The 27,521-nt window shown below is 45.2% G+C and overlaps 1 protein-coding gene across 3 annotated transcripts in view; it reads right to left on the reverse strand.

Moving 5' to 3' along the window:
• CYP4B1 (cytochrome P450 family 4 subfamily B member 1) overlaps positions 1 to 27,521 on the reverse strand; it is a 64,584-nt gene that overhangs the window by 16,585 nt on the left and 20,478 nt on the right. For 2 of the 3 annotated variants that reach the window (XM_078451948.1, XM_078451949.1), the window contains exon 1: positions 3,759 to 3,982. The exons of the other annotated variant lie outside the window; for it this stretch is intronic. In XM_078451948.1, coding sequence (XP_078308074.1) covers positions 3,759 to 3,938 — 180 coding nt within the window. In that variant the 5' untranslated portion in view covers positions 3,939 to 3,982. Of the gene's footprint in view, positions 1 to 3,758; positions 3,983 to 27,521 lie in introns of those variants that run through there. 3 annotated transcript variants of the gene reach the window in all.

Consider the following 27,521-nt stretch of genomic DNA (forward strand, 5'->3'; position numbering starts at 1 on the left):
CAGCACTCTCAACAATAGCCAAATTATGGAAAGAGCCTAAATGTCCATCAACTGATGAATGGATAAAGAAATTGTGATTCATATACACAATGGAATACTACGTGGCAATGAGAAAGAATGAAATATGGCCTTTTGTAGCAACATGGATGGAACTGGAGAGTGTGATGCTAAGTGAAATAAGCCATACAGAGAAAGACAGATACCATATGGTTTCACTCTTATGTGGATCCTGAGAAACGTAACAGAAACCCATGGGGGAGGAGAAGGAAAAAAAAAAAAGAGGTTAGAGTGGGAGAGAGCCAAAGCATAAGAGACTGTTAAAAACTGAGAACAAACTGAGGGTTGATGGGGGGTGGGAGGGAGGGGAGGGTGGGTGATGGGTATTGAGGAGGGCACCTTTTGGGATGAGCACTGGGTGTTGTATGGAAACCAATTTGACAGTAAATTTCATATATTAAAAAAAAGAAAGAAAGAAAGAAAGAAAGAAAGAAAGAAAGAAAGAAAGAAAGAATGAATTATGCTAAGTGAAATGAGTCAGAAAGAGATAAACACATACCATATGATATCACCATTTGGAATCTAAAAAACAGACAAATGGCAACAAAAAGAGAAATTAACTCATAACAATAGAGAAAAAAATAATGGTTTCCAAAGGGAAGAGGAATGAAGGGATGAGCAAAATAGGTGAGGGGCATTAAGAGGTACAATCTTCAGTTATAAAATAAGTAAGCCATGGAATGAAAAGTACAGCATAGGGAATATACTCAATAATACTGTAATAACTTCATATGGTAAAAGATGGGAACTACACTTCTTTTTTTTAAATTTAACTTAATGAAGGAAATTCTGCCATATTCAACAACATGGATAAACCTGGTGAAAAAAAAAAGTTTAATTAAGATAAATAAATAGGCATCAAAATTGGCAAGGATGAAGTTAAGCTTTCACTTTTTGCAGATGACATGATATTATACATGGAAAATCTGACAGACTCCACCAAAAGTCTGCTAGAACTGATACATGAATTCAGCAAAGTTGCAGGATACAAAATCAATGTACAGAAATCAGTTGCATTCTTATACACTAATAATGAGGCAACAGAAAGACAAATAAAGAAACTGATCCCATTCACAATTGCACCAAGAAGCATAAAATACCTAGGAATAAATCTAACCAAAGATGTAAAAGATCTGTATGCTGAAAATGATAGAAAGCTTATGAAGGAAATTGAAGAAGATATAAAGAAATGGAAAAACATTCCGTGCTCATGGGTTGGAAGAATAAATATTGTCAAAATGTCAATAGTACCCAAAGCTATCTACACATTCAATGCAATCCCAATCAAAATTGCACCAGAATTCTTCTCAAAACTAGAACAAGCAATCCTAAAATTCATATGGAACCACAAAAGGCCCCGAATAGCCAAAGTAATTTTGAAGAAGAAGACCAAAGCAGGAAGCATCACAATCCCAGACTTTAGCCTCTACTACAAAGCTGTAATCATCAAGATATCATGGTATTGGCACAGAAACAGACACATAGACCAATGGAATAGAATAGAAACCCCAGAACTAGACCCACAGAAGTATGGCCAACTAATCTTTGACAAAGCAGGAAAGAATATCCAATGGAAAAAAGACAGTCTCTTTAACAAATGGTGCTGGGAGAACTGGACAGCAACATGCAGAAGGATGAAACTAGACCACTTTCTTACACCACTTACAAAAACAAACTCAAAATGGATAAAGGACCTGAATGTGAGACAGGAAACCATCAAAACCCTAGAGGAGAAATCAGGAAAAAATCTCTCTGACCTCAGCCACAGCAATTTCTTACTTGACACAACCCCAAAGGCAAGGGAATTAAAAGCAAAAATGAATTACTGGGACCTTATGAAGATTAAAAGCTTCTGCACAGCAAAGGAAACAATCACCCAAACTAAAAGGCAACCAACGGAATGGGAAAAGATATTTGCAAATGGCATATCAGACAAAGGGCTAGTATCCAAAATCTATAAAGAGCTCACCAAACTCCACACCCGAAAAACAAATAACCCAGTGAAGAAATGGGCAGAAAACATGAATAGACACTTCTCTAAAGAAGACATCCAGATGGCCAACAAGCACATGAAAGGATGTTCAACGTTGCTCTTCATCAGGGAAGTACAAATCAAAACCACACTCAGATATCACCTCACGCCAGAATAGATGCTGGAGAGGATGTGGAGAAATGGGAACCCTCCTGCACTGTTCGTGGGAATGCAAACTGGTACAGCCGCTCTGGAAAACAGTGTGGAGGTTCCTCAAAAAATTAAAAATAGACCTACCCTATGACCCAGCAATAGCACTGCTAGGAATTTACTCAAGGGATACAGGACTGCTGATGCATAGAGGCACTTGTACCCCAATGTTTATAGCAGCACTCTCAACAATAGCCAAATTATGGAAAGAGCCTAAATGTCCATCAACTGACGAGTGGATAAAGAAATTGTGGTTCATATACACAATGGAATACTACGCGGCAATGAGAAAGAATGAAATATGGCCTTTTGTAGCAACATGGATGGAACTGGAGAGTGTGATGCTAAGTGAAATAAGTCATACAGAGAAAGACAGATACCATATGTGTTCACTTTTATACGGATCCTGAGAAATGTAACAGAAACCCATGGGGGAGGGGAAGGAAAAAAAAAAAAAAGAGGTTAGAGTGGGAGAGAGCCAAAGCATAAGAGACTGTTAAAAACTGAGAACAAACTGAGGGTAGATGGGGGGTGGGAGGGAGGGGAGAGTGGGTGATGGGTATTAAAGAGGGCACCTTTTGGGATGAGCACTGGGTATTGTATGGAAACCAATTTGACAATAAATTTCATATTAAGAAAATTAAAAATTGAAAAAATAATAATAAAAAAATAAAATTAAATAAATTCAGACCACCAGTTCAAATATGCTAATTAGGCTCTCCAGAGACTGGGTGCCAAGGAATCTGCTTCTCCCAGTTGATTCCAATGCAGGTGTCCCTTGCCCTATGTTCAGAAAACTCTGGTCTCAATCCGATGAAGGCAGGGAATGTTCCTAACAATAGGTGCTAAGGTCGTCCCCAGCACCCTGAGGTAACTGGGGAGGACAAGCCAGGATTTGGACCCAGGAAGATGTCATGGCTCCAAGTTAGCCCACAGACATGACAGAGAGAACCCCATCTGTGGGTGCACCAATCACTTAGATGCTCCAGGGTAGAGGGGTCTCTCCAGGATTGCTCCAGGAGATGCTCTCTAGAAGCAACAGACTCATCTCTGCTTTCACTTTTAATTTCTTAAAAATGGAAATCTTTACACTGCACAGAACAAAGAGGATGGTGCTTAAGCTCTAAACAAGATAGCCTACTTCTTCTGGACTTTGTAGGTGGTTTTCCCCAATGCTATCACTGAGCCCTTAGCAGAGTTTTACCAGAATCTTGAGCCTGAGAATGATGAGGAGTCTGTGGCCTATTTGGGTTCCAACACTGAAGTATTCCCACTCCCAAGGCTGGGTCAGAAGGCAGAGGTGACGGGAGGAGTCAGTGGGGAAGCTGAATGGAAACCGTGGCTCCAAGGACATTAACCCCCTGCCCAAGCATAGGGGCTCCCTCCATAGCCGCTGGGGGGTTAGGCTGTATTCTCTGAAGGAAAGGAGGCAGTCTACGGCCATACCATCCTGAACACGCCCGATCTCGTCTGAAGGAAAGGAGGCTGTTTCCTTTTTCCAACCCGTCGCCCCACGTACCTCGAGGGCATGCCCGAAGAGCCAGTGGGTGGGGGGTCCTGGGAAACTATCCATAGCCCTGGCCAGCATCTGCCTCCGCAGCAGCAGACGAATGAGCTTGAGGAAGCCTAAGACCAAGATCAATCCAGATGCCCACAGGCCCAGGTGGGAGAGATTCAAGGAGAGCAAGATGGAAAGCATGGCTACAGCTACAGCCACCAAGGCTCTGGCCTCCTTCCTGCAACCCTGGGGTTTCCTTATACTGCGCACATGGCACCCTGCCAGCCCCCACCCCCAGCCACACCCTACAGCCAACAGCAGCACAGGCTGGGCTGAGCTCCAAAGGGCAGAGACAGCAGCCCCAGAAGTCACAGGCAACAGAGAGACAGCCTGGCTGACTCCTCCCAAAACTCAGCTGAAGAGACCAGGCAATGTGTATACCTCCTTGGCTTCTTGGAGGAGAAAACAAAAGGCAATTCTGGGTATAATCATCAGCATAATAATGACTTCCTTTTCACACAAGCACTTTGTATGTTTTGGGAATTTTCTTTTTTTTTTTTTTAATATATGAAATTTATTGTCAAATTGGTTTCCATACAACACCCAGTGCTCATCCCAAAAGGTGCCCTCCTCAATACCCATCACCCACCCTCCCCTCCCTCCCACCCCCCATCAACCCTCAGTTTGTTCTCAGTTTTTAACAGTCTCTTATGCTTTGGCTCTCTCCCACTCTAACCTCTTTTTTTTTTTTCCTTCTCCTCCCCCATGGGTTTCTGTTACGTTTCTCAGGATCCACATAAGAGTGAAACCATATGGTATCTGTCTTTCTCTGTATGGCTTATTTCACTTAGCATCACACTCTCCAGTTCCATCCATGTTGCTACAAAAGGCCATATTTCATTCTTTCTCATTGCCACGTAGTATTCCATTGTGTATATGAATCACAATTTCTTTATCCATTCATCAGTTGATGGACATTTAGGCTCTTTCCATAATTTGGCTATTGTTGAGAGTGCTGCTATAAACATTGGGGTACAAGTGCCCCTATGCATCAGTACTCCTGTATCCCTTGGATAAATTCCTAGCAGTGCTATTGCTGGGTCATAGGGTAGGTCTATTTTTAATTTTCTGAGGAACCTCCACACTGCTTTCCAGAGCGGCTGCACCAATTTGCATTCCCACCAACAGTGCAAGAGGGTTCCCGTTTCTCCACATCCTCTCCAGCATCTATAGTCTCCTGATTTGTTCATTTTGGCCACTCTGACTGGCGTGAGGTGATATCTGAGTGTGGTTTTGATTTGTATTTCCCTGATAAGGAGCGACGTTGAACATCTTTTCATGTGCCTGTTGGCCATCCGGATGTCTTCTTTAGAGAAGTGTCTATTCATGTTTTCTGCCCATTTCTTCACTGGGTTATTTGTTTTTCGGGTGTGGAGTTTGGTGAGCTCTTTATAGATTTTGGATACTAGCCCTTTGTCTGATATGCCATTTGCAAATATCTTTTCCCATTCCGTTGGTTGCCTTTTAGTTTTGTTGGTTGTTTCCTTTGCTGTGCAGAAGCTTTTTATCTTCATAAGGTCCCAGTAATTCATTTTTGCTTTTAATTCTCTTGCCTTTGGGGATGTGTCGAGTAAGAGATTGCTACGGCTGAGGTCAGAGAGGTCTTTTCCTGCTTTCTCCTCTAAGGTTTTGATGGTTTCCTGTCTCACATTCAGGTCCTTTATCCACTTTGAGTTTATTTTTGTGAATGGTGTGAGAAAGTGGTCTAGTTTCAACCTTCTGCATGTTACTGTCCAGTTCTCCCAGCACCATTTGTTAAAGAGACTGTCTTTTTCCATTGGATGTTCTTTCCTGCTTTGTCAAAGATTAGTTGGCCATACGTTTGTGGGTCTAGTTCTGGGGTTTCTATTCTATTCCACTGGTCTATGTGTCTGTTTTTGTGCCAATACCATGCTGTCTTGATGATTACAGCTTTGTAGTAGAGGCTAAAGTCTGGGATTGTGATGCCTCCTGCTTTGGTCTTCTTCTTCAAAATTACTTTGGCTATTCGGGGCCTTTTGTGGTTCCATATGAATTTTAGGATTGCTTGTTCTAGTTTTGAGAAGAATGCTGGTGCAATTTTGATTGGGATTGCATTGAATGTGTAGATAGCTTTGGGTACTATTGACATTTTGACAATATTTATTCTTCCAATCCATGAGCAGGGAATGTCTTTCCATTTCTTTATATCTTCTTCATTACCTTCAGAAGCTTTCTATCGTTTTCAGCATACAGATCTTTTACATCTTTGGTTAGATTTATTCCTAGGTATTTTATGCTTCTTGGTGCAATTGTGAATGGGATCAGTTTCTTTATTTGTCTTTCTGTTGCTTCATTGTTAGTGTATAAGAATGCAACTGATTCCTATACATTGATTTTGTATCCTGCAACTTTGCTGAATTCATGTATCAGTTCTAGCAGACTTTTGGTGGAGTCTGTCAGATTTTCCATGTATAATATCATGTCATCTGCAAAAAGCGAAAGCTTAACTTCATCTTTGCCAATTTTGATGCCTTTGATTTCCTTTTGTTGTCTGATTGCTGAGGCTAGAACTTCCAGCACTATGTTAAACGACAGCGGTGAGAGTGGGCATCCCTGTTGTGTTCCTGATCTCATGGAAAAAGCTCTCAGTTTTTCCCCGTTGAGGATGATGTTAGCTGTGGGCTTTTCATAAATGGCTTTTATGATCTTTAAGTATGTTCCTTCTATCCCGACTTTCTCAAGGGTTTTTATTAAGAAAGGGTGCTGGATTTTGTCAAAGGCCTTTTCTGCATCGATTGACAGGATCATATGGTTCTTCTCTTTTTTTTTGTTAATGTGATGTATCACGTTGATCGATTTGTGAATGTTGAACCAGCCCTGCATCCCAGGAATGAATCTCACTTGATCATGGTGAATAATTCTTTTTATATGCCGTTGAATTCGATTTGCTAGTATCCTATTGAGAATTTTTGCATCCATATTCATCAGGGATATTGGCCTGTAGTTCTCTTTTTTTACTGGGTCTCTGTCTGGTTTAGGAATCAAAGTAATACTGGCTTCATAGAATGAGTCTGGAAGTTTTCCTTCCCTTTCTATTTCTTGGAATAGCTTGAGAAGGATAGGTATTATCTCTGCTTTAAACGTCTGGCAGAACTCCTCTGGGAAGCCATCTGGTCCTGGACTCTTAATTGTTGGGAGATTTTTGATAACCGATTCAATTTCTTCGCTGGTTATGGGTCTGTTCAAGCTTTCTATTTCCCCCTGATTGAGTTTTGGAAGAGTGTGGGTGTTTAGGAATTTGTCCATTTCTTCCAGGTTGTCCAATTTGTTGGCATATAATTTTTCATAGTATTCCCTGATAACTGTTTGTATCTCTGAGGGATTGGTTGTAATAATTCCATTTTCATTCATGATTTTATCTATTTGGGTCATCTCCCTTTTCTTTTTGAGAAGCTTGGCTAGAGGTTTGTCAATTTTGTTTATTTTTTCAAAAAACCAACTCGTGGTTTCGTTGATCTGCTCTACAGTTTTTTTAGATTCTATATTGTTTATTTCTGCTCTGATCTTTATTATTTTTCTTCTTCTGCTGGGTTTAGGCTGCCTTTGCTGTTCTGCTTCTATTTCCTTTAGGTGTGCTGTTAGATTTTTTATTTGGGATTTTTCTTGTTTCTTGAGATAGGCCTGGATTGCAATGTATTTTCCTCTCAGGACTGCCTTTGCTGCATCCCAAAGCGTTTGGATTGTTGTATTTTCATTTTCGTTTGTTTCCATCTATTTTTAAATTTCTTCTCTAATTGCCTGGTTGACCCACTCATTCGTTAGTAGGGTGTTCTTTAACCTCCATGCTTTTGGAGGTTTTCCAGACTTTTTCCTGTGGTTGATTTCAAGCTTCATAGCATTGTGGTCTGAAAGTATGCATGGTATAATTTCAATTCTTGTAAACTTATGAAGGGCTGTTTTGTGACCCAGTATATGATCTATCTTGGAGAATGTTCCATGTGCACTCGAGAAGAAAGTATATTCTGTTGCTTTGGGATGCAGAGTTCTAAATATATCTGTCAAGTCCATCTGATCCAATGTATCATTCAGGGCCCTTGTTTCTTTATTGACCGTGTGTCTAGATGATCTCTCCATTTCTGTAAGTGGGGTGTTAGAGTCCCCTGCAATGACCACATTCTTATCAATAAGGTTGCTTATGTTTATGAGTAATTGTTTTATATATTTGGGGGCTCCGGTATTCGGCGCATAGACATTTATAATTGTTAGCTCTTCCTGATGGATAGACCCTGTAATTATTATATAATGCCCTTCTTCATCTCTTGTTACAGCCTTAATTTAAAGTCTAGTTTGTCTGATATAAGTATGGCTACTCCAGCTTTCTTTTGGCTTCCAGTAGCATGATAAATAGTTCTCCATCCCCTCACTCTCAATCTAAAGGTGTCCTCAGATCTAAAATGAGTCTCTTGTAGACAGCAAATAGATGGGTCTTGTTTTTTTATCCATTCTGATACCCTATGTCTTTTGGTTGGCGCATTTAATCCATTTACATTCAGTGTTATTATAGAAAGATACGGGTTTAGAGTCATTGTGATGTCTGTATGTTTTATGCTTGTAGTGATGTCTCTGGTACTTTGTCTCACAGGATCCCCCTTAGGATCTCTTGTAGGGCTGGTTTAGTGGTGACAAATTCCTTCAGTTTTTGTTTGTTTGGGAAGACCTTTATCTCTTCTTCTATTCTAAATGACAGACTTGCTGGATAAAGGATTCTCGGCTGCATATTTTTTCTGTTTAGCACACTGAAGATATCGTGCCAATCCTTTCTGGCCTGCCAAGTTTCAAAAGAGAGATCAGTCACGAGTCTTATAGGTCTCCCTTTATATGTGAGGGCACGTTTATCCCTTGCTGCTTTCAGAATTTTCTCTTTATCCTTGTATTTTGCCAGTTTCACTATGATATGTCGTGCAGAAGATCGATTCAAGTTACGTCTGAAGGGAGTTCTCTGTGCCTCTTGGATTTCAATGCCTTTTTCCTTCCCCAGTCAGGGAAGTTCTCAGCTATAATTTCTTCAAGTACCCCTTCAGCACCTTTCCCTCTCTCTTCCTCCTCTGGGATACCAATTTTGCGTATATTATTTCTTTTTAGTGTATCACTTAGTTCTCTAATTTTTCCCTCATACTCCTGGATTTTTTAATCTCTCTTTCTCTCAGCTTCCTCTTTTTCCATAACTTTATCTTCTAGTTCACCTATTCTCTCCTCTGCCTCTTCAATCCGAGCTGTCGTCGTTTCCATTTTGTTTTGCATTTCGTTTAAAGCGCTTTTCAGCTCCTCGTGACTGTTCCTTAGTCCCTTGATCTCTGTAGCAAGAGATTCTCTGCTGTCCTCTATACTGTTTTCAAGCCCAGCGATTAATTTTATGACTATTATTCTAAATTCACTTTCTGTTATATTATTTAAATCCTTTTTGATCAGTTCATTAGCTGTTGTTATTTCCTGGAGATTCTTCTGAGGGGAATTCTTCCGTTTGGTCATTTTGGATAGTCCCTGGAGTGGTGAGGACCTGCAGGGCACTTCCCCTGTGCTGTGGTGTATAACTGGAGTTGGTGGGCGGGGCCACGGTCCGACCTGATGTCTGCCCCCAGCCCACCGCTGGGGCCACAGTCAGACTGGTGTGTGCCTTCTCTTCCCCTCTCCTAGGGGTGGGATTCACTGTGGGGTGGCGTGGCCCGTCTGGGCTACTTGCACACTGCCAGGCTTGTGGTGCTGGGGATCTGGCGTATTAGCTGGGGTGGGTAGGCAAGGTGCACGGGGGCAGGAGGGGCAGGCTTAGCTCACTTCTCCTTAGGTGATCCACTTCAGGAGGGGCCCTGTGGCCACGGGAGGGAGTCAGATCCGCTGCCGGAGGTTTGGCTCTGCAGAAGCACAGAGTTGGGTGTTTGCGCGGAGCGAGCAAGTTCCCTGGCAGGAACTGGTTCTCTTTGGGATTTTGGCTGGGGGATGGGCGGGGGAGATGGTGCTGGCGAGCGCCTTTGTTCCCCACCAAACTGAGCTCTGTCGTCCGTGGGCTCAGCAGCTCTCCCTCCCTTTGTCCTCCAGCATTCCCACTTTCTGAGCAGAGCTGTTAACTTATGACCTCCCGGAAGCTAAGTCGCGCTTGCTGTCAGAACACAGTCCGTCAGGCCCCTCCGCTTTTGCCAGCCAGACTCGGGGGCTCTGCTTGGCAGGTGAGCCGTCCCTCCACCCTGGCTCGCTCCCGCCAGTCCGTGGAGCGTGCACCGCCTCGCCGCCCTTCCTACCCTCTTCTGTGGGCCTCTCGTCTGCGCTTGGCTCCAGAGACTCCGTTCTGCTAATCCTCTGGCGGTTTTCTGGGTTATGTAGGCAGGTGTAGGTGGAATCTAAGTGATCAGCAGGACGCACAGTGAGCCCAGCGTCCTCCTACGCCGCCATCTTCCCTCTCCTCCTTGGGAATTTTCTATACACTATCTCATTTAACCCAAACAAGGAGGTCATAGTTACTCACTCTTTATACGCATTTGCCAGATAATGAAACTAAGGTTCAGCTTGCTTGTGCTTTCTCACAAGAAAGCTTCACTGTCTTCTTCAGGATGGACCTCTGGGAGGTCTTGCATTCATGCCAGGCTCATAATGCTTTGAGTCTTTTTTTTTTTTGTAAGGGATCTTCAGGGACAAGGTTCTAGCCCCAGAAGGGAGATCCTAGGTCAGAAAAAGGCCAACTCTACTCCCAAGATCCTAGTACAAACTTGACACTTAAGACCATAGAGTATTACACTTCGAGGGCAATGAGGAAGGTCATGAAATCTAATTACTCCTGGATTGATGGACCAAGTCTCTTAGGACCAGAGAGGGGCAGGGAATTGTCCAAGGTCTCACAGTAAGGCAATGGCAACTCTCAGTTCCCCAGGCCAGGGTTCTGTTGAAGAATAAGCTTGTCCCAGGCCCCAGACTTGCATGTGGAGAGTCTGATGTTTCTCCCTCCACTCTAGGGTTGGAATAGTCAGTATCCCTGTGCAGATGTTTCAGATGAAGAGACTTGCATCAGGCTCCTTTCAGAGGGGTAGGCAATGTTAAGAAATCAAACAAGGTATAAAATGGCAGCCAGAGACTAGCAACAATGGAAACCTAAAGGCTGGAGGATACCATTCCCAGGTTTTTGGGATGAACGAAGGGGAAGAAATAGCATCACTGGAGCCTCATAGAGGTAGCTATTGAATGGGGCTGAAACAGGAAAATGTGTAGTCAAAGGTGTGTTCTAGGAAGATTTCTCCCTCTGTGTATATGCAGTGGTTCTGAGCTGGACTGGGGTAGGAGGAGCCTGGTGTCCGGGTTCACAATCAGGAAGAGGAAGTCAGAGAGAAGACCAGCAGGATGGATGTTTCCTAGGCCTCAGAGGTCCTATATACCTTGTCCTGCCACAAACATGGGCCAATTTATCACTCTCTACTCCCTGGCTGAAATCTAGCAACCACTCACACTTCTAGAGCCAAAGACAAGCCATCGTGTGGCCACCACAAGGAGACTGGGCAGTAGTCAACTCCTGACCCTACCATCTATGCTTCCAGATGCCTTGGCAGTGTGATTCTTGGAAGTCAAAATATGCCTCCCTGGAACTTCCACCCACTGGCCCTCGAGGGCCCAGTAGAAAACTTTAGCTGTAAGGAAAAATGTGGTGAGAACCCTCTATCCAAGCATGCACATGTTAAGGAGACGGAAACAATGAGACTCTGCCTTTATCCAAATGCTCCCCAATAGCCCTTCCTTCCATACCTGTCCTCCACCTCAGAAACACCAGTTAGAGCCAGTCTTCTAAATCTGCCAACTTAGCCTGCAGCTCTTCCCTGATTTCTTCACTTTCTCCTTTGCAGCAGCTGAGGGATTGGCTTCTCCTGAAATCTTCCCATTCTGCTGCAAGCCTGAAGACCGAGCTTGTCTCTTCCCTCACTTTGCTTGGCTGAGCCGGGACAGACAAGCCATAAGCATTCAGTGAATGCATGATCAGGTGTATAAATGAAAGAATGGACTACCTTGAGGGTTCAGTAGGTGCTGAGTTTTGTGGAAGTTGAGAGAACACTGGCAATGTGCGCTCACTGCACCGCCCTGCTACCAGCCACTCCATAAACCTTCAAGGGAGGCTCCTCTCTGCTTCCCCAGCACCAGCACAAAGTGGCACTTAATAAGTACTTGTTTGTTGAATGGATGTTGCAAGGATTGGCTGCTATGGTAGGGGATGTGGGGAGGAGAAGGAGAGTAAAAGTTAAGTGGCCAGTGCAAAATATATGGGAAATGCCCCACTGGCGCCCTTCTGGATGATGCTGTTGGCACCCCCTGTGGGCAGGTCCCAGCAGCTGCTGTTTGATAGGGGGACCAAAATTCACCACCAACCTCAACCTGACCTCTACCTCAATTTCCCAGGGATGTCAGGCCAACTGAGGGAGTGGCGAGTATAAAACTCCTTGACAAGGGAGAGGTGAGGTCAGATTACATTCAGGAAAAGAATTGTGTCTAAAACACTCTTTCTCCATCTTGGCTGCACATTGGAATCGCCTGGAGAGCTTTAAAAAAGTCCAATGCTCTCGACATATCCCCATCCTCTCTGCTTGCCCACATCTGTCTCTCCTGGTTACACAGCCTTCTACACAGAGTTGGGGTGAGGACACTGAGAGCCTGGCAATGCTCTGGACCCACTGTGATTTCAGTGAACAGGTTAGGATATTTTTCATTGCTACAGTCATTTCCCAAAGCGAGTCCAGAGTTGGGGAGGGGAAGCAAGGAAGATGGTTCCCTGTCCTGGCATCTGGGACTTCCTGATTTTTATGATCTGCCTGCCTCCTTCCACCTAGATTTGTATTTGCTCATGAGCAATCCTGACTTGCTTTGGCTGAGTACTGAGCTGAGAACTGGCTGAGTTAAAACGAAAACCACAGGATCATAATGGAGCCACTTAAGTTAGGGTCCCATGTCAGTAAACTAAGATTTAATACATAGCCTAGCTGCAGTTTCCAACCCCCTCAGAAATGTAACCTTTAATCAGCTGCATTGGGATTTCCTAGAGGCAACCCTCTCAGGGACCCTTTCCCCCTTAGGAGGGCCACCTTGCCTAAACAATGCATTCCTTGCTAACCATTTTTTGTGTGTGTGCCTTCTGTCTTTAAAAAACTTTTCCTTTCCTGCAGCTCATTGGAGCTACCCTCTGCTTGCTGGATGGGATGCTGCCTGATTCATGAATCATTTATCTTAATTTGTTTAAGTTTATTTATTTATTTTGAGAGAGCATGATCACGTGGGCAGGGAATGGGCAGGGAGAAAGGGAGAGAGAGAGAATCCCAAGCAGGCTCCACACTGATAGTGTGGGGCCTGAACTCACAAATTGTGAGATCATTCATGGCCTGAGCAGAAATCAAGAGTCAGACACTTAACCAACTGAGCCACCCAGGCTCTCCACATAAATCATTTAATAAAGCAAATTACATCTTCAAATTGACTCAGCTGAATTTTGTTTATTAACAGGATGCTGGTCTTAAAAGCATGGGATGTAGGGGAGGGGAGTGTGGAGGGTATAGATGGAGCAGGGGGCAGGAGGGAAGTTGGTTTCTCTGCAGCCTCTGTCCTGAGCTGAGGCTCTAGAGAGTATAGGGGACTTCTTCCAATGTGCTTCTGATCACAAGAGGAGCTTTGCCATGAGGACTGCTAACTAAGGACCTTTGTCTCAAAATTGCTGCCCTTTGGGGGACACCAGAGCCCAGCCCTTCCAGCTGGAATGGTGTAGTGCTTTAGGTTGCAGGAAACACTGTGAACTGTGTAACAATCTGATGGAAGTTACTGAGAGATATGTGCCTGGGAAGGACAGGTGCAGTCATGGCAAATGGGAGGAGAAAAGGAGGTGAGGGAACAGAATGTTCAAAACTCAGCAGACCTGAGTTACAATAAGTGAACAAAGACATGTCAGTGCTCATGAAGATACACATCAAAGCGGAGACTGCTTCTACTTGCGTATAAGAGGGGAGGAGCGCAAGGTGGCACCATGTTTCTATCAGCCAACAAATCACTCATTCATTCATCAACACATATATATTGAGTGCCTACCATAAGCCAGATATTATCTTGGATACCTGAAATAAGGTGATAGACAAAACAGAGAGTTCACATTCTAACACCGTTCTGCCAAAAACAGATTTCTCCCTGTATTCCCAGGAGCTGAGGTCCGGAATGCAGGTGTTCCCCTGCCTGCCAGGTGACCGCCCCTTTCCCGGAGAAGATCACTTCTATATAAGCCCAGTAACATTAAGACATTTGGAGGAGTGAGGAGTCAGGAAATACAGGTTTTGGTTTCAAGTCTTGGGGCTCAGTGGGTGACCTCTGGTGAAACCCTGCTGCTCTCAGTGCCTCAATTTGTCCCATGTCAGTGGATCAGATGGTGTCTAGGGGGTATTGGGGCTGTGGTGAGGATCCTGAGAGCCCTGCAATGCTCTATGCTCTCCAGCATACAAACTATAGTACACTGGCCCTGGCAGAATTTTTGTCCCATTTTACATCCTCTGTTCCCACCTTTTGGCTCTGATCATTTCTGCAGCAGCCAGTTGGCATGCAGGTGTAACCTGTTGGCACCTTACCTCACTTCACGTCTCTTGTTTTTGCCCTAGGACTGCCCTGCTGCTAGTAGGGCCAGAGAACTACCACCTCTGAGGCAAGCTTTGACCAATGAAGTACGGGAGCTAGTGAGTAAATAGTCTCCTCTCCCATGCCCTGGACAAACAATTTTGAGGTGCATTCTATACAGTTCCTCAGAGGCTCCCCTAGCAGGACTGAGCTGGTTACCTCCAGTGGCAACCAGTTCAATAACACAAGTTAGATCAGCTTTGTCTCCTCCCCTGTTTACTTGTCCCAGGCAGGTCCCTCCTATTTTCTGGGATCAGCTACCTGCAAATGAGCCTTTCCTGCAAGTCCTACACTTTGGGGAAACACAAGCTAAGCCATATGGCTATATGACTCATGGTGATATGACTCTGTGTGGATGGAGGGTGCTGGAGTGACAGCGGTCAGAAGGCAGGGGGTGGGGTTTACATGTGGATGCTACATGTTGTGCTAATGCCATCTTTTTAAAAATTTTTTGTGTTTTATTTTTGAGAGAGAGAGAGACAGGGCATGAATGGGGGAGGGTCAGAGAGAGAGGGAGACACAGAATCTGAAGCAAGTTCCAGGCTCTGAGCTGTCAGCACAGAGCCCAACACAGGGCTCAAACCCATGGACCGTGAAATTATGACCTGAGTCAAAGTCGGATACTTAATCAACTGAGCCAGCCAGGCGCCCCTGTGCTAACATCAGCTTATTGCACAGATTAGTGCAGTAGACTCTGAGTCTGAAGAATCGTGAAGCTTAGCAACCCCCATGTGAATACCCTGTTTCCCAGGTACCAAGAAAAAATGATACAGGTATTTCTCAATCGCTGCAGAACCCACAGGGAGAAGACGTGTATTTGGCACATCAGGGGAAACTCTACCTGACATTCTTAAAGGACCTTTGTCCTTGCCTCTCTCCTTCCCTTTCTCTTCTTTCTTCTTCTTCCCCTCTCTCTTGCTAAAAGATAAACTGAGGCATATGAAAAATGTTAAGAGAGTTTATTTGAGCAAAAACTGATTTGAATGGAGCAGCAAACCATTTAGTAGATGGAAAGGAGCCCCAAGGAGCTGTACAAAACGGAAGACTTTTATAAGTAAAAGGGGGCAGGACAAGGAAGTTATGAGCAAAGAGCGGGCTGTTTCTGGCAAGGCCACTTTCCTTTAGGAGACAGCAGGGGTCTCTCCGGAAGATTACCTCATTAGTGCTGGCCAGGTGATTCCAGATTGACTAGTTTAAGATTCTACTCCTGGGAGAGGTTGAAACTGACTTAAATCAGGCATTAAATCTCAGTTTGGTGATGTTGGCTCAGCACAAATGACTCCATTTTGGACCTGTTGTCCCTTTTTTAAAACTCTCTCACCAGAGATGATGACTCAGTACGTTCCCTGATTGGTCCCCCTGGGGGACAGATAGATGAGTTTGCAGTGTAAGCTCAGAGAAACAGGGCTTCTGTTCCCCACTGGAGGAACCCAGGTAAAAGGGTGTATTTCTGCATGGGTGTGGCCTCTGGTATATGGACCCTTACATCCCTCCCCTCATGCCCTGTTCAGCTCTACCCCACTTGGTATTTCCTAGATATAAACTTCCAATAGTTTCTGCCCTCAGGGGCCTGGCTGGGGGAGCCAGGAAAAAGCCAAACTCTTACCCTGGCATTCAGGCCACTCCCCATCTAAGCCTTGCCTGGCTTCCACCACCTCCTCCTCAGATAAACAAGCTGCCTGGGACAGCCAGGAACCTTCTCACCTAGGGTTTCTGAGTGGCCTGAGGCACACATCCAACCCTGAGTAAGTCTCTTAACCTCTCTAGCTCTCTGGTTGCTAATCCTGTAGAACAGAGGTTGTAACAGTATATACCTCATAAGATTGTTCAGAGGATTAAAGGAGATCAAGTGTATAAAACACACAATTCCCACACTGAGTGCTCAGTAAATTTAAGCTTAAAATTCTTACAATTGTTTTTGGATGGGTATAATCAATGAAATTGTTTTTGGATGGGTATAATCAATTGTTTTTGGATGGGTATAATCAATTGTTTTGGATGGGTATAGAGGTGAGACAACCTCTAGCTTTGTCTTTGGAACTGCTTGTCCCACTGAGATAGACTTGCTTCAGAGCAATGCCAGCCACCCTGGCTGGTGTTTAGGCCCAAGCATGTACAAGTTGAGGGAGACAGCTCAAGCTATGGAATGTTGGCAGTGTAGGGTAGGATCAGGAGGCCTGGAAGCCGGCCATGTTCCATTCAGGTGTTGCATCCACACGACTCCTGAAACAGAATGCTACGGGCACCAGTGACAGTTGCAACAAAGTTTATTATAATGAGAGGCAAGGCCGACCGATCGGGACCAACACTCTTGATAAGAGTGTGGCCCTGAACAGCCGGGGTACAGAGTTTTTAAAGCCGATCACATCGTTTTATCATTATCTGGGAACAGAACAGAGAAACAGTTGCCAGATGAGTCAGAAACAGTTATCGAATGAGGTGATTATTTTAGACTTTCTGCCGCTAAGTTGCAACCAGTGGATCTCTTTGACCTTGTCTCTGACGCTCTTTTTTGAGGTTTTGTTTCCTTCATTGGTAAAGCCTGATTCACAAGAGTATGAAGTATGATTTACAAGAGTAAAAGCAAGGCTGTTATCTTTTGACCTTCAGTGTCAGAACAAAGTTGTTATCTTTTAAGCTAAGCGTTAGCCCTACAGTACAATTTAACCCTTACACAGGCACTCCCCAGCAAGACAAGCCAGGATTCTGCCTCTGGAGTGGCCTGAAGGCCTTTGACTGAGAGTGCAGGATCAGGTCCCTGGAATAATGGATTTGGGGTGTGCTGGACAGTCTACTGGGCTGGGAAGCTGAATTCCAGGTCAATCTCTGCCATGGACTTGCCGTATAATCCTGAGTAAGTATGTTCCTTCTCAAGTCTTCAATCTGCCCATGTGTTCAATGGGAGGGTTGGACAAGGTCCCATCTTGCTCTAAGACATTTTATCTGAAAGAGTCTGACACCCAAAAAGGAGAACATACCTAGTCCCAAATCACGGATGAGTCTGAATGCAGCTGGGAGAATTCTAGAATTAGAAGAAATGGCATGGAGGAGAGACCATTTGAGTAAATAACAAGGAGGAACTTTAAGAACTAATGAAAGACATAATCCTTAGAATCAAGAATTTTAATAAATTCTAAGTGGGATAGATGAAGAAAAAAACCCACATCTCAACACATCACAGTGAGTCTGAAGACAGTATTCTCCATCTTCTGTGCTTTATTGTTGCTATTGAAAAGAAAGTCATTAGTCTAATTTCCTTCCTTTATTGCTAATTACCTTCTGTCTTTGCAGTTCTGCAAAGTGTAAGAGAGAATAACCATCAACCTAGATGTGAATACCCAGAGAAACTATCTTTCAAAAATGAAGAGGAAATAAAGACATTTTCAGATAAAAAAGAGAATATACCTGAAAACTAAGGAAAGTAGATCCCAGATGGAAAGTCTGAGTTGCAGTAGAAAGTAGAGAAAGTGGCAAATCAATGGGTAAATATAAAAAGACACTGACTGTATAAAACAACAACAATAGTGTCTCATGGAATGTTAAAAAGAGAGAGAGAGAGAGATTACCAAATAAACTGATAGTAATAATAAAAGATAGAGGAGGAAGGAGTAAAGTGTCCAAAGGTCCTTGGATTATTCAGAAGGAGATAAAGTATTAATTTTACTTTAACTTTAAACTTTGATATGTAAAGTTTGATATGTAAAGTGGCTATTCTAGGTAGCCACTTAAGGATATATTTCAACAACTTTTATGGGGCACCTGGGTGGCTCAGCTGGTTGGGCATCCAACTTCGGTTCAGGTCATGGTCTTGGGGTTCCTGAGTTCGAGCCCCACATTGGGCTCTCTCTCTGCCCCACCCCCATTCTCCCTCCCTTTCTCTCCCTCTCCCACTCACACACACACACTCTCTCTCTCTCAAAAAGAAATAAACATTTAAAAAAAAAGAATATATTTCAACAACTTTTAAACATGGTAGAAAATGGAGTGAGAGAAAATGTTTAGTCAATCCAAAAGAAAGCAAGAAATACAGAAAAAATGGGGAATGCCATCTTCAATAGAAATAGAAAATAGAAAGCACAAAACAAAATGGACAGAGGAAGGGGAAGTTTTGCACCCAGCTGAGGCAGGGAGGCTGGGGAAGTCTGCAAATGGTACTGAGGGCACTTTCCTGACTTTGACCCCCAACCTTCAATAACCTACAAGAGGCTCCCACCTAGTGTCCTTCAGAAATACCATTTAAGTAAAAACAAAGCACTTGTTATGTAAATGCAAAGAAGCAGTGCTCCAGATATTCCCTACTCCTCCTCCAAGACATACCTCCCATTCCAGTTGAGGGTTCCTGTGCAGATTAGATGTTTAATTTGCACATGCAAACATAGAAGGTGCTCCGGTCAATTTCATGGGCCTTTTATTGGGATTCTCCTGAGCACAGGAAGGACTGACCCAACCATTGGGGCGCATCAAAAATGTAAGAGGCTTAGGGGCACCTGTCTGGCTCAGTTGGTGGAGCATATGACTTCTGCTCTCAACGTTGTGAGTTGGATCCACGTTGGGGGTAGAGATTACTTAAAAATAAAATATTTAAAAAATACTTATAAGAGGCTTGGTATTAGACTCAATTGGGGGGTGGGGTGGGATTCCTGGACATGCCTTGCAGCCTGGAGATAGGAAAAGGACAGGAGAACAGGAGCTCACAGTTAACTGAACACTTACCATGCCAGGCCCATTATACAATCAGCCTGCCAGGCAGGCACACCTGAGCTTTGAGATGGTAAACTCCCCATCACTCTGAAGTAAGTGAGCAGGGCTAGGGTTACAGTCAGTGAGGCAGAGGAAGAGGGGCTGATTCAATGCCCACAGAAACTCCTTTCTCCCTAGCTCAGAGAACAGGGCTCCACTTGAGCAAAGCAGGCCTTTTGATGGCCCTTTCTCTGGGGACAATCGATGGGCTGGGGCAGGTACAGGTCAGGGCAAGTGATCAAGTTACCAGGCTATCCTGTGGGTCCTGCACCCGCCCTGTGACAGCTCAAGCAATTAGGCAGAATTTAGGGTTAGGACAGTGTCCAAAATCTCTGAGAGCTGGCTAAGTACCTTTGTCTCTTTGTGCAGCCTACAGCCCTGCCCTGGGAATGGCTCCCTTTACTGTGATCAGGAAACATTTCCTGGCCCTCAGGCCTGCTGAGGGGGAGCTGAGCAGATTTAGAGAAAGGGCTGGGCTCAGAGAAAAGTCCTGCTGGTTTGAGCAGGAATGGGTAGGGGTGTACACTGGTGACCTGGGCCAAAGCCACGGCAGAGGAACGACTCTGGGGCCAGAAACAGAACACAGTGGGTGGAGGAGTGAGTGGGGAGTAAAGAATGTAGGCAGTGAGGGTCACAGATCAACTGAGCAGGGCTCAAAAGAGGAGAGGAGCACCAAAGTGTGCTTTACTTTAAAGGTGGAGAGACAGGAGCATTTTTTAATGCTGAAGGGAGGATTCTTTTAATGCTGAAGGGAGGATTTTTTTTTTTTAATGCTGGGAGAGAACAAGGTTGAAAATGCAGGGCACGGGGATAAGAGATGGACCCAGGTCCCAAGCAGTCAGGAAGACACGAAAACTACAGTACAGAATTGACCACTCCAAGACGGAGAAGGTGCAAGAGAGTGGGGTGGGCTGAAGGGATGAAGGTGAGGTTCTCAGGGGATCAAAAAGGATGCTGGATCCTTCTCAGGGCAGAAGCCAGGTTTCAGGCAGAAGGGAGGTTACCCTGAGTAAAAGACATGAATAGGAAATGGTGGACACCCAGAGAAGCTCAGGGACAGTCTCAGAGAAAGGACATAGAACACAGCATGAGCTGGGGCACACCATACTGAAGGCAGATAAAGGAGAACAGAACCTGCCTGGAGCGGAGGTGCACAGAGTCTATGAGGGCTATGGCAGCCCTGGATAGAGAGCTTAGCCCAGTGTCAGTGATAATGGGCTGTGAGCACCTGCCCACAGTACCCAGACTGGTTCCTCCTCAGGGACTGTTCTTCATCCTTCAAGACCCGGCCTGGGGCCTTCCCCAGTCCCTGCCACCCAGCCAGAGTGAACCCCTCCATCCTGAGAGCCCCCGCAGGCCTCTCTTGAGAATCGCAACCCCTGAAATAGTGCTAGGAGCACCCAGATCTTTAGGTATGTTGCTTTTATTTTTCCTTTAACCCTTATAACACACCGTCAATAAGCAGGAATTACCATCCCTATTTTACTGAAGGGAGGACTGAGGTTAAGAGAGAGCAAGACAGTTGCCCAAGATGACTCAGCCAGGACTTGGCCAGGTCAGTCTGACCACAAAGCCCAGCCTCTCCACTTTGCCATGATTTCCCTGCTCTGAACTGTGGGCTCCAGAGGGCAGGAATGGGGGCAGCAGACACAGCATGGTGCTTGGGAATATTTGTTAAGATGACACCAGAGACAGATCATCTAGTGTGACCTTTCAGATGGATAAGGAAATTGAGGCTCAGTAGAGGAAGAGGGACTCATCAGGGTCGACTGGCAAATTGGTCCCAGTGCTGGCTTAGGACACAGATCTTCTGACTCTGAAGCCAGAGGCAGGCCTAGAGAACCCAGAATAATGTTTGGCTCCTTTCCCTGGCACCACACTCTCACTTGTAGCTAATTATTTGCCTGCTAAACCCATTGTATATTAGGTCAGAAACAGAGTCTCCTCTGACTCTCTTCCAGAGTCTTCTGGAACTTTGGAAGGCTGCCCACCAATCTCCCTGCTTCTTCTACCAAAGGAAGCCATTCCAAGAAACATGCAGCCATCTTGCCCAAGAAATCTGGGCTGGGAGCTGAGTCCACAGGCCAAGGGTTAGGCTGGGTCCTCCTTGGAAACACGAGAGAAGTCACAGATCAGAAACATCTGTGGGAAGGGGCCCAGATGTGATTTGGAGAAGTGGCTACAGAGCCGAAGTCTGTGTAAGAGGTAGCTACCCAGAAAGGAGTGTGGGAAGGGCACTTCAGCTGGAGGGAACAGCAAGAACAAAGGTGGTAGAAAAGTGAAAGATGAAAAGGACATCACAAGTTCAGGGTGGCTGTAATGAAGGTGCCATGAGACATAGGGTTCAGGAGTAATAGGGGAGGAGATAGTGTACAGGGCTGAGTGAGGCCAGAAATCCTCCCCATACAAGGAAGAGAATGGCACTGGGCACTTCAGGCGAGAAAAGAACAAGCAAATACCACAAGAGGGAACAAAGAGGAAACTATTTGAATCATGGCACTACTCAGTCTAGAAGCTACCAATGGGATCACACCTCTCACCCTCAGGATGGAAGTCAAATCCTTTGCCACCCAGGCCCTGGTACAAACAGATTCCTGGTTACCCGATGTCCCCTCCTCACCTGCTGTTCCCTCCTCATATCCTGCTCCTTATGCCCAGGACAAGCTGTGCAGTTCTGTTCATGCTGTTGCCTCTGCCTGGAATGCTCTCACAAGCTCAAATGTCACTTCCTCCATGAAGCCCTCCATGGCCTACACTTGCAACTGGATACTCCCTGCTCTCTGCCCCAACATCCCCCAGTGCTGGCCTCCACCACAGCTCTGGTTACACACCACAGCTCAGTTTTATAATTATATAACAGGCGCCCAAAATTATATAACAGGAAAGAGAAAAGTGTTATTTTTAAAAGGCATCTGCAATCTGGGCCAATTGGCTTAGGAAGGAAGAAGGTAGATCTGTTCTTAGGGTAAAAAAAATGTTCTTCTGGTTGGAGAAAGGCCCTAAGAGGGCACTTTTGGTGAAATGCCCTGCCCATAGGTTAGATGTGAGCTGAGTGGAGAGAGTTTAAGTTGCTCTGTGAGAAGTTTCCCACCCAGGGTTCTGCTATCTGTGTGCCTCTTTCCCTGCCCCTTCCGGTCCCCACCCAGGCAGCTAGGTAGGCCCAGGCTCTTTGCAACCAGAGTTAAGTTCTTGATTTGGGGATTCAAATGCTGAGACCTTGAATCCCAAAAACCTAGGCTTTGAACTTCAAAAGCCTAAGCCCTGAAGGAGTTGGAGCATCAACTCTACAATGTATAGTAGATCTGGAGAAGTACATGCTCAGTCAGGGCCACATTCCTGCAGGTGAGACCAGAACTGAACTCAAGTGGGGCAGCAGGGAGAGAGGAAAGGCTGGGATGAAGAAGAGATGAGACACTGACAAGTCCCTGAGAAAGGTCTTTGCATTGCATATGTGGGAAATCTGGAGATAAAAGACACGTGTCACACCTGGGGCAAGCCCAGGAACACAGCAAAGCTGAGTAGTGGCTTTGGAAAAGTGGCAAAGAAGGGGGTGGCATGGTGCCTCTAGGCTCACAGCTCTTAACCTCACTGCATGGGAGCAAATGAGGTTTCCGTGCACTCAGGTGGGGTGCAGGGACGACTGGGAGGGAGGTGGACCTGGAGAGGCTGGTGGTTGAAAATGAGGGAAGACATGGCAGCCACCCTCGTGAGTTGGCAATAAGGGTGAGACAGCAGCATGTACAGCTCAGGGTATGCCCCCAAGATCAGGCACCCCAAGCACCATACTCCCCACAATTGCAGTGACTACTAGAACTCGACATACACCTGGCAGAAGAAATGAGGAAACCCTGTAGTGACAGAAACACGTTTCTGGTGCCTGTAGGAAGGGTGTTGGAAGAAGAAAAGCTTAAATGTGGAGAGAGAACATTTCATTTCTTGCAGCCTTACATTTATGGATTAAGAATCCAACTGTTGGATGGCTCCCCATATGAAAACCAGAATTACTGCAGCTGAAGAGGTACAGGAAGACTGAGGGCAGAAGAAGAAAGGCCAGAGATGACAGGAGAGAGCTTAGGCCGAAAGGTGGACAGGACCAGCAAGAATCCCCTGTGGTGTGGAGCGCCCGTGAACTTGCACAGAAGTAAGTGTAACACTCAAATTTATGTTCTCATCTGTCTTGGTCTTTCCTGAAGCTCCCCTCTGTGGCCCCAAATTGTCAGTCTCACCTACTACAGATGCTAGCCTTCCATTAGTGATGCTTTGTCAAGATGAAGGAGAGGCAACGGTGTGTATGCAACCAAGCACCAAGAAAGAGCATGGTCTTGCCGGGACATATGGTGGATGCTGCCAGCTGGCGCTGAGGCTGGGGTCTTCTCAAAGTTTCCCTCACTCGCATGTCACCCACAGGTCACCTGGGATGTCAGCCGAGGCTGTTGGCCAGAAACATACACATGGCCTCTCCATGTGGCCTGGGCTCCCTCATGGGACGACAGCTGAGTTCCAAAAGCAAGCGGCCAGAGAGAGAGCTTGATAGAAGCTCTAACACCTTGTATGATTTTGACTCGGGAATCAGGTAGCATCACTTCTGCCTCATTCTGTTTATTAAAAGCAGATCACAGAGGTTGGCCCACACTCAAGTGGAGGGGATTAGACTCAACTTTTTTTTTCAAGTTTGTTTGTTTATTGAGAGAGAGAGAGAGAGAGAGAGAGAGAGCAGGAGGGGCAGAGAGAGAAGAAGAGAGACAAAGTCCCAAGCAGGCTCCGCACTGTCAGTGCAGAGTCTGATGCACAGCTTGAACTCAAGAAACGTGAGATCATGACCTGAGCAGAAATCAAGAGCTGGACACTTAATCAACTGAGCCACCCGGGTGCCCCTAGACTCAGCTTCTTGATAGGAAGAGTATTAGAGAATTGGCAGACATGCTTAAAACCACCACAAAGACCAAAAGGTGACCAAGAGAAACACAAGTCCCTGAGAATCTCTGAAAATATTGATTGTGAGGGTCACGCTAGTTTCCCTACCATGGTGGAAATGGGTCTCAGATGATTCTATTTGAGTAGCAAAGAGCAGGATGACCTGAGAGGCTAGAGGACTTTGGGGAACCAGTTTGCCTGACTGCCAGTGTGCCTCAGCAGCACACTCACTGCCCTCTGCCCCTGGGCATTGGACTATGCAGGTGAATGAGTAACCTACTATAACTGGAACCATTCAGGGTTTCAGTTTCCAGGGTGGGTACATGCTTGCTTACACTCTGAAAAGTTTGTAAAATGCATGATGCTCAAAGGAGCATTGCTACAAGAGAGGGTATGACACTTTCATAAATGGAAATGAGCATCTGGAATGGATTTTGGGACTGACCAGGTCTCCCCTGGACACACCCAGAAGCGGGCAATGGTTCCTCCAGTGATCAAAACTCTCAAACTAAACCAGGCAGCTAAAATCAGTATAGATATATTGAAAAATTAATCCCTCTACAGCACAGTGTCTAATAATAAAACAATCAGACCTGTGTATTGCAAACATGTCTGTGAGTGGGAGGAGGACAAGACAAGGGCAGAAAATGTGAATCAGTTTCTGCCAAAAGGAAACAAAAAAAAGAAAAAATCCCAGGGCCCCCCAGCTCCCATTGCCTCTGAGGACCCTCCCTTGCGAGAGGCTCAGCTCCTGACAGTAAATTGTTCACCTTCTTCCCTGCAGCAAGTCCAGAAGAGAAGGAATTACTTCTGCTTAGTCATTGTTGCCACTTCCCTGAGAGAATGGAAGTCCTAGAACACACGCATATTACTCAACCTATCCACTTTCACTCTCTCCCATCTCTAGCCTCACCTTCTCCCTTGCCCTCTCCTGATAAGCGACAACAGGGAATGGATAATGTGGAGGCCAGGAGCTACACAGAGACTTTGTAAAGACCATGGGCAGACTTCTGGAGAGGGAAGTGGCTGGGGAGAATGGAGAAGGGAATGTTCCTCAAAGCACAACTCAAAGATATGCTCTCCCTCTGGCCATGGTGGGGTGTGGTGGGGGATATGCCCTACCTGTGGAAGGGTGCCTGGAGGAAGGGGCAACCTGACTAGCAAGGACAATGAAGCCAGCTCTTTCTTCATGCCACTTGGTACAGTTTTTCCAGAACCTCAGAGGAGATTGGAGCAGCAGGAACTAAAAGCCATGGACCTGAGCAGTGAAGCCATCTGAGATCATGTCCATACATTCAACAGACACCCACTAAGCTACTATTATGTGCTGGACCCAGTGCTGAGGGCTGGGGACACAGCTATCTCAGACATGGTGCTTGGGGTCAATGGGAGAGACACAGAATTAGGGCAGTCACATGTTTTTGGTGCTGGAACACGAGGAGGAGAGGAGGAATTTGTTTTAGCTGGGGTGGAAAGAAAGGTCATGGAAGCCTTCCCAGGGAAGGGTCACTAGACCTGAGTCTGGAAAGATAAACAAGCATTCCCTAGCAGAGGAAGTAATGTGGGTAGCCAAGACCACAGAGGTGGGGGATAGCTGGGGTACTAGGTGTGAGGATGGGGTAGACTGAAGGAAGACCCTAGAGAAGCAGGCCAGGCCCAGACCATGCCCAACACTGCAGAAGTTGGAGGAATTGGAGCTTTACCCTATAGAGGCCATGGGAGTGCTGGAAGGCTTGAAGGGAAGTGAGGCATTGGCAGTGAGGCCCACTGTGGCTATGATGTGGGGATCAGTGTGAAGAGGTGGAAAGGTGTGGAGGGTGGGAGATCAGTGGGGAGGGCTGACAAGAGATGGTGGAGGCTTATACTAGGGTAGGGGCTATTCAGGAACACCTGGATGCAGGACTAGCAGCAGCAAGACCAGGATAATTGACAAGGCCAGAGGCCAGTGGTCAGGATCCAGCTGTCCAGTGTCCCAGATACTAACCCCAAGCACCTGGTTCCAATCCCAATCCCAGATTTGAATGGAAAGAAGATGTGGTATTGTAATATATAATAACATATATATATATATATACACATATATATATATATATATATGTTATGTATAGAAATATAAATATATAAATATATAAATAAATGTATTTTAGAAACATGTTATATATAGACATATAAATATGTAAACATATATATACACACACACACACACACACACACATATATATATATATACATATATATATATACATACATACACACACACACGCACATACAAAGATATATATATCTTCCCTTGGTTCCTGGCACAGAGCTCCTAAAACTCTTGTAAAACCTAAGAACACTAGGAGCATCTTTTGTTCTAATATTTGTCTTTGACCCTGGTTTTGAACACAGGGCTCCTGAAATCCTTATAATTTCCTGGGCGATGGAAGTGTCTTTCATTCCAACAAGGCAACTCTGGGTGTATCCTGGATAGCTCCTAGATGAGGGCTAATCACCAGAAAAACAAAGCCATAATTAGAAGCTTGGAATTTTCAACCGTACCTCCCATTCTCTTAAGAAGGGCAAAGGGCTACAAATGGACTTAATGATTTATCATTAAGATGCCTCACTAAAGATAAACCCTCACTAAAATCCCAATAGTACAGAGTTCAGAGAGCTTTCAGGTGGGCAAACACATCCACACCAGGAAAACAAAAACTCCTGTGCTCAGGACCCTATGTATCTTTTCATCTGAATGTTTGTCTGCATCCTTCATCATATCCTTTTATAATGTACCAATAAACCTAATTAAACTGTTTTCCTGAGTCTGTGAGCCACTCTACCAAACTAATCAAATGCAAGGAGGATTTCACTGGAATTTTTGATCCATATATAGCCAACTGGTCAGAAGCACAGGTGACAAACTGAACTTGTGACCAGTGTCAGGGGAGGTTGGGGCACTTGTAACACAGAGCCCTTAACCTGTGGGATCAAACACTATTTCCAGGAAGATAGTGTTAGAATTGACTACAATTGTAGGGCACCCCACTGGTGTCCAGATGATTGCTTGGTGTGGAGAAAAACCTCCCCACATATGGTGACTGGAAGTGAAGTGTTCTGTGTGGATAGCAAAGAAGAGTCACTGGCAGGAAACATCCAGTAGGGAAGAACCCAGCTTTTCCTGAAAAGATAAAAAGTTGAAGCTTTCTCCTTTTTAGAAATATTGGGGCCAGCTTCAGAAAGAAAAGAGAGATAGAGAGAGAAGAAGGCATCATGGGAGACACTGGGCAGTGACAGAATCCAGTGGGGGAGGCAGGGAGCAGGGTGACTTCCTCCTTGAGCTGGGGATCTGCATTCAACCCTGTGTGGTGTTGACTTGGAGCAGTAGGATGGCTGGGAGGGAGGAGGACCCCTCCTTGACTTCATTCAACAAGTTCATTCAACAGACATTTGTCCTGG

This window comes from Panthera onca, chromosome C1 (assembly GCF_046562875.1).
Source record: "Panthera onca isolate mPanOnc1 chromosome C1, mPanOnc1 haplotype 2, whole genome shotgun sequence".
NCBI lineage: Eukaryota > Metazoa > Chordata > Mammalia > Carnivora > Felidae > Panthera > Panthera onca.